Source organism: Silurus aristotelis (genome assembly GCF_946808225.1).
Source record: "Silurus aristotelis genome assembly, chromosome: 24".
In the NCBI taxonomy this organism is placed as follows: domain Eukaryota; kingdom Metazoa; phylum Chordata; class Actinopteri; order Siluriformes; family Siluridae; genus Silurus; species Silurus aristotelis.
Genome location: NC_139597.1, coordinates 19,684,637 through 19,692,136, shown reverse-complemented (window position 1 = coordinate 19,692,136; position 7,500 = coordinate 19,684,637). Strand labels below are relative to the sequence as shown.

The window sequence follows — 7,500 nt, the reverse complement described above, 5'->3', positions numbered from 1 at the left end:
TAAATGATGTTAGAGCTCAGTGTTTACAGGAACACCTGCTCATTCCTGCTCATTTCTACAAACCTGTTGAAGATTGGAAAAAACCTGCTCGTTTTCCAGTCTTTAGTTGTCTGGTTTTAGTCTGAACTTACTGTAACTGCTTTTGACTGACACAAGTGGAACTCGATGTGGTCTTTTACTGGTCCACTATAAGTTACATCATGTTCTGCATTCTGAAATGCATTTCTGCTCACCATGATTATACAAAGTGATTGTACAAAGCCTGGCCCTCCTCTGACCTTCTCTCTCCTATTGATAGAACAATGCAGAACTGTAGAACTGCTGCTCACTGGATCCTTTTTCAGTGTAAACTTCATCAGGCATGTCAAGTTCCTTAGATCCTGTTCCATTAGAACATTATCAGAAGCTCTTCAGCGATATGGTGATTTGGGCATGAACGTGTTGCAGGTGTATATTCCAAGCCACATTCTGAATTGTTTTCATGTGTAAAAACGTTGAGATTTAATGTTTACATTTGAAATGAGATACAAATTAAAGGAATAAATAAATTGTGTTGGATTAAAAGATGACATTAAAATGTGTTCATCAGGTCTGAAGCAAATAGACATGTAATAGTGTGATACTGCAGTGTAACTAAACCAAGTAACGCCAGCAAACAAAGTTCTGTCTCTCCCTCTCCAGGTGTTGATGTCAGAACAGTTGGACCACTACTCACAGGACTCCTCATTTGTCAATTTGGCCGAGCAGGAGCTGGCTGCTACACATGACATGACCATGGAGGTGATGGAAAATGTGTCAGAAAGCATAGTCAATGGGCCTCGCAGCCCGAACAGCAACCTCCTGCCCTATATGCACTGCAGCAATGGAGTGGGAACCAACCAGGAACAAAAAAGAGCCTGGGAACGAAAGGTTCCTGAGGGAGAACCACAGGTTTCTGAACATGCTCACCTGAACAGTAAGCTACTGATTGATGAGGACATGGAGGGTGTGACAAGCTTGTAGTAATAACTTCAGCACAGAAGACCTTTGTTTCACTGGACTGTCATCATGTTGAGAGTTCCCCTGCTCTGCTGGAGAACCCTAGAGCATCTCTTAAGCCAGAAATGTATCTTTAAACCCATAGTTATAATAGGAGTATAATGCAATTTCACTTAGCTTAAAAGAAAGCGCTTTTTTTCTTTTCTTTTCTTTTCTTTTCTTTCTTTCTTTCTTTCTTTCTTTCTTTCTTTCTTTCTTTCTTTCTTTCTTTCTTTCTTTCTTTCTTTCTTTCTGTGTGAATGTCTGTGAGAAAATGTGTCTTGTATGTGAATGCGTGAGTGAAAAGGAAAAATGTGACTATATAAAAGTGCCTCACAGTTCTTAGAACCTTGACTGAGTAATGATGCAAAGACAAAAAAAGAGAAAAAAAAAGACTTCAAAAACAGGAAAAGCAGAACTCTGCTCATCATACATCTTTTCCACTCCTTCATTAGGGAACGAGGAGCAGTGAAGGCTGTTTGCAAAGGTTCAGTGGAGGGTAACATTTAGAATAATGTGCCTCCAGCTTGTATACAAAAAAGGGCCAGATGCAGCTTTTGCTCTGTTTCCTCCTTCTGCTTGTGTTTTTAGTGAATGTTGACGCAGTGCACTGCAGACTCCAGCCAGGAGCTCACTAACAGTTTAATCAGTAATTACACTTTTCATTCTACGAGTCTCTCCAGGGTCACGGCTGGGGTGGTGAGGGTGTGCTGGGGAAAAGGGGCATGCAGTAGGATTTGTTAGCATTTAGCAATCACATGGTTAAAGCTTTAAGCTATTAATAGAAGCTATCAGAACAGAGAGCATTGTGCCAGAGATTATTTATTCATTATAATAATAATAATAATAATAATAATAATAATAATAATAATAATAACATTTAGCTGAATAAAAGTCACTTGGAGCCTGAAGAGAGCTTCATAATCACTAAATGGTAAAAACCGTGTGCTGAATTTAGCTTAGCGGTTTATAAAACGAAACTGCTCACTTCCAGCTGTTTATAATATTTATTAAAATTTCTAAACATTTGTAGTAAAACGTGATGTCAGTAGAGTAATAGTTTTTATTGCAACTTATTTTTACTAATCAGCAACACACACACACACACACACACACACACACACACACACACACACACACATATATATATATATATATAATTATGACACTATTAACAATTCACCGGTGACTATTGATATATTTTTGTCCCAGTTTATTATCATTAGTATTTCATAAAACCACAAGTCGAAGCTTCCACTCTGCTCTTACTCTATGTGTACTTGTGATTGTTTATTTAATCACCTGCCAAGGAAACGTGGAACATTTACAGGGAAAATTTGGAGGTTAGACGAGTGTTCACATGTCAGCAGAGTCCCGTGTTTCTGTCAGCAAAAATACATGGTATGGAAATAGACTGAAATTGTGCAGCACATGTACAGGAATTCATTATTCTGTGTCAGAATCCAACTCCAATAACCGCTGTAATAGTGATGAGTGGAGAGGAGGGGAGAGGGTGGTGAGGGGTGGTGGAGAAGAGGGGAGAGGGTGGTGAGGGGTGGTGGAGAAGAGGAGAGAGGGTGATGGAGAGGAGGGGAGAGGGTGGTGAGGGGTGGTGAGGAGTAGTGAGGGTGGAGAAGAGGGGAGAGGGTTGTGAGGGGTGGTGGAGAAGAGGAGTGGAGAAGATGGTAAGGGTGGTGGAGAAGAGGGGAGAGGGTGGTGAGGAGTAGTGAGGGTGGAGAAGAGGGGAGAGGGTGGTGAGGGGTGGTGGAGAAGAGGGGAGAGGGTGATGGAGAGGAGTAGTGAGGGTGGAGAAGAGGGGAGAGGGTGATGGAGAGGAGGGGAGAGGGTGGTGAGGAGTAGTGAGGGTGGAGAGAAGGGGAGAGGGTGGTGAGGAGTAGTGAGGGTGGAGAGAAGGGGAGAGGGTGGTGAGGAGTAGTGAGGGTGGAGAGAAGGGGAGAGGGTGGTGAGGAGTAGTGAGGGTGGAGAAGAGGGGAGAGGGTGGTGAGGAGTAGTGAGGGTGGAGAAGAGGGGAGAGGGTGATGGAGAGGAGGGGAGAGGGTGGTGAGGAGTAGTGAGGGTGGAGAAGAGGGGAGAGGGTGATGGAGAGGAGGGGAGAGGGTGGTGAGGAGTAGTGAGGGTGGAGAAGAGGGGAGAGGGTGGTGAGGAGTAGTGAGGGTGGAGAAGAGGGGAGAGGGTGATGGAGAGGAGGGGAGAGGGTGGTGAGGAGTAGTGAGGGTGGAGAAGAGGGGAGAGGGTGATGGAGAGGAGGGGAGAGGGTGGTGAGGAGTAGTGAGGGTGGAGAAGAGGGGAGAGGGTGGTGAGGGGTGGTGGAGAAGAGGGGAGAGGGTAATGGAGAGGAGTAGTGAGGGTGGAGAAGAGGGGAGAGGGTGATGGAGAGGAGGGGAGAGGGTGGTGAGTAGTGAGGGTGGAGAAGAGGGGAGAGGGTGGTGAGGAGTAGTGAGGGTGGAGAAGAGGGGAGAGGGTGGTGAGGGGTGGTGGAGAAGAGGGGAGAGGGTGATGGAGAGGAGTAGTGAGGGTGGAGAAGAGGGGAGAGGGTGATGGAGAGGAGGGGAGAGGGTGGTGAGGAGTAGTGAGGGTGGAGAAGAGGGGAGAGGGTGGTGAGGGGTGGTGGAGAAGAGGGGAGAGGGTGATGGAGAGGAGTAGTGAGGGTGGAGAAGAGGGGAGAGGGTGATGGAGAGGAGGGGAGAGGGTGGTGAGGAGTAGTGAGGGTGGAGAAGAGGGGAGAGGGTGGTGAGGAGTAGTGAGGGTGGAGAAGGTGATGAGGATGATGGAGAAGGTCATCATCACAGGTGAGGAAGATGAATTCTTTATATAAAGTGAAATGTTCGAGTGATTCTGGGACACGTTCATGCAGACAGCAGAACTGAATTTTGAAAATCCCCACATGTGGAACGACTGCGTTTAACCCCGTTATTTTAATACTTTAGATAAATGTATTTTCAGACTGGGTTTATTTTATTATAATGAAAATAAGAATGGGGTTTTATCCTTTTTAAACAAGTGTCAGTTTTATTTAAAAAAATCAATGGTGGTGTAATTACTTTTTAAAGTGGATTGCGTGAGCTCCAGGAGGAGGCACATGAAGCAGTGAGAGTTCAGTTCAGAAAACTGTACAGACATTCTAAGTATCCTGTGTTCTCCAGACTGCTCTCTTCTCTTCAACTAATTGACAAGAGGAAGTTTATTTCCAACAGTTTATACTTTTGATTTTCATGGGCATTGCATTTTATTCTTCTCTTTGTGGCCCCTTTTAGTTTCATTTGTGGACCATGTTCTTTCAAGCCTACTCTCCTGTAAGTGAGACAGTAGAAGGAATTTGTGGTTAATCCTCTGTTTTCTTCTTACAGCTCTTCTCTATATCTCTGTCGATTATGCAGTGGAATGAATTTTACATAATTTTAGAAGGTTCAGGTCTGAAATGCATTTTGTCCATGCATGCTATATTCGATAATGGTATTTTAATAATGTTATATTTTCTTGAACTTGTGTTGTATTTTTGTAATGTAATTGATCCTGCTTTTAAGAGAACACAACCAGTGCCCACTCTGCTCTCCCCTGTTTTTACTAAGGTGAATAAGAGATGTAGTACCCTGCCTAAGGCCAAACATTAAATGTATTTATTTATTTATTTATATTGTGTGCTCATTGGGGAAGCACTGTGTTGTTCTGTTTTGTTAATCATTATCATAGAAGATGTGTGTTAAGGAGTGATAGCCCACCTAGACAACAGTATCAAAAGGGAAGATGCAAAGGCTTTTGTTTTTATTGCTGCTCCTGCGGGTTTATAGATAGTCTAAAGATATGACTTAAGTACCCACAAACTGCCAAAATGATTTGATAGAGAGAGACTTTCAAAGTAAAACTGTTACTGCAGTTACTTTTAGACTACGAAAACCAGGTTCTCCCAAAGCCAGGGAGAAAACTGCTACAATAATCGTGACAATAATGGTGCACTTTGAGGAGAGACAGAAGAAACACGCGTATTTTTTCAGGGACTCATGGGTAGCCGATCATTTAAGATACTCTTTCCAGCATAGTTTAAACAACAGGGCTAAGTATATCATTAAAGCCACTATATTGATCATTATTATTATTATTATTATTATTATGATTATTATTATTATTACTGAATCATTGTTGTTGATGGTGGTGGTGTTTCTATTGTTAATGTTGTCTAAAATAATTTCACTTGGTTTTAGCAGTGTATTCAATTACATTAACAAAGAAAGAATTGGTGATTTATTATGCAAATAAGGTGTTCACATGTTTAGATAATATTGTTATAAGAAGATATTATGATGCCAGAGTGACTTATATGCTTATTAACATTTTGATGATTATGAAATTATAACATACTTAGTACGGCCTTTGTTATTCCATACATATCACACTGGATAAAAAAAATGTTTCATATAAGACCTCTGAAATTTAAACTCTGAATTAAACATTTAGTTTATTTCTAATATTCTGTGTTCGGAAGCTCAACTTTGACGACCCTGTTTGTCTGTTTATAGCATTTTTATAGTGTTTTTTTTTACAGCTGTTGTGGATGACTGTACTCCTGTCAACTGTAAGGAAATGTTTATGGTAAAATCCTGATAAACACATAGCCAGTGTTCACCTACTTCCTTTCTCACCAGTGTCGACCAGTTGCCTCTGTTACTTTTGTCATTTTTGTGCCACTATATTCACCTGTACCCTTGAAGATAAGAACAATGTTTGATGATCTCCTCATTTGATTTACTCCTTAGCTCCGTTTTAGACTTATTCGAAGAGATGAAACGTGGTGGTGAGCCCAACCCACGGGAGATCTCACAACTTCTTCCAGCAGAGAATCCCTCACTCTCTCTAAACAGTCAGACCAGAAAAATGGTCTCAATAGATATATTATGATACGGCAGTAATCTCTCTAAGAACAAAGCAGAGATCATCAACAAATAGATCTGATGCCTGGAGGTGCTGTTCACCACTCATTCCATATCAGCATTTAGATGAATAAGATACTTCAGCTGCTGTGTATAACATGCTGCTGTAACTATCCTGTAGAACGAGGGAGTGGTGATCTTTTTCTTCATGGCCTGATACATAAGCACTGTGAAGAGCCAAGATCCAAGTGAGCAGGTAATAAGGGTTTTAAATTTATGTTAAAAATGTGGTGGAAATCCAGACCGTACACAACTGATATACATCTGCTACATGCCAGGACCGGTCCTGTGGAAATCTGATCACATGGTTACCCACAAGATGTCTACAGCCATTCCAAATATTAAAGGCTCTACAGACTCATCAGTTTTCTTCAGGGTTGTAAAAAAAAAAAAAAAAAAAAAAAACATGCGGCAGTTTGGAGTGTTGTGTGTAAGTTTCTGTGAAGTGTGTTACAGATTATAGCTGCATTTTGGGTTTGATGGATGCAGTCTTTCAGAACAGTGGTGATCAGTGATTAGTTGTTGGGGACAGTGGCGATCAGTGATTGGTTGTTGGGGACAGTGGCGATCGGTGATTGGTTGTTGGGGACAGTGGCGATCAGTGATTGGTTGTTGGAGACAGTGGCGATCGGTGATTGGTTGTTGGAGACAGTGGCGATCGGTGATTGGTTGTTGGGGACAGTGGCGATCAGTGATTGGTCACAGTCAGATTCCCAGACTGGAGCTGCTCCTATAGCTCGTTCTATCAGGAGTTGTGTAAGAGCTGTAGATCTTTACTGCGTCACTTAAACCTGATAATTTTAACATTAAAATATAAATATTTCTGTAATTTACCGAAGTTAAGTCGAATGCAGCAACAGCGCACGCGCGAATATCTACGTGATTACACCGGAAACTGACTTCATTTCCGTTCCCGTGAAATCTCGCGGTATGTGTAAGTTCTCGTCATTGCGGTGGAAACATGGCGGCGTGGAGACATATGAAGTTGCCTTTTAAATTCACGCGCGTGTTTTATAGCGCTAATAAACACATGTTCGAGGTGACAGGTGAGAATTCGCTCTCTATGCAGTGTCGTGTGCACGTGAATGTGAGCTGATCATGCGCATGCGCACTGGGACGCTGCTATTCTGAAGCTCCAGGACGGTTCTCCAGGGTTCCACAGACCAGCAGCTGATCTTCTCTCTGCACTGACACGTGGTGTGGAATATAAATGTTGTGTGAAAAAAAACCTGCACCGTGTAGTCATGATCTTTACTCTTCCATCTGCAGCTCGAGACCTGCAGCTCCATCCTGCTTTAAGGAGCAGTGTTTCTTCTTCTTCTTCTTCTGATGAGAGCAGGTGATCATGGAGCTGTTATTCTTAAGGGTACAGTGATGAGGGCAGGTTGTGGGGGGTTTCCAGCCCCAGAGCCTTTACATGAATAAGATTTCAGTTCTACTGCAGCACTAATTATTAATCACTTCTGTACATCTGCTCATTTTCTGCTCCGTCTTTACAGGGACATCGGTGTGACACGAGACGGCGAGACCATCGTGT

General features: G+C 42.6%; 2 protein-coding genes across 6 annotated transcripts in view; both read left to right on the top strand.

The window, feature by feature from the left end:
- LOC310718822 (voltage-dependent L-type calcium channel subunit alpha-1C-like) overlaps positions 1-2,440 on the top strand; it is a 29,877-nt gene extending 27,437 nt beyond the window's left edge. For all 5 annotated transcript variants that reach the window (XM_083527862.1, XM_083527861.1, XM_083527860.1 and 2 more), the window contains one exon: positions 682-2,440. In XM_083527862.1, coding sequence (XP_083383988.1) covers positions 682-688 — 7 coding nt within the window. In that variant the 3' untranslated portion in view covers positions 689-2,440. The remainder of the gene's footprint in view (positions 1-681) is intronic.
- Positions 2,441-6,707: 4,267 nt separating this feature from the next.
- The window catches only part of mrpl42 (mitochondrial ribosomal protein L42), a 21,248-nt gene continuing 20,455 nt past the window's right edge, over positions 6,708-7,500 (top strand). Inside the window, exons 1-3 of the mRNA XM_083527825.1 lie at positions 6,708-7,009; positions 7,233-7,302; positions 7,463-7,500. The exon at positions 7,463-7,500 is cut by the window's right edge and continues 41 nt beyond it. Of these exons, the coding sequence (XP_083383951.1) occupies positions 6,925-7,009; positions 7,233-7,302; positions 7,463-7,500 (193 nt within the window). The 5' untranslated portion in view covers positions 6,708-6,924. The remainder of the gene's footprint in view (positions 7,010-7,232; positions 7,303-7,462) is intronic.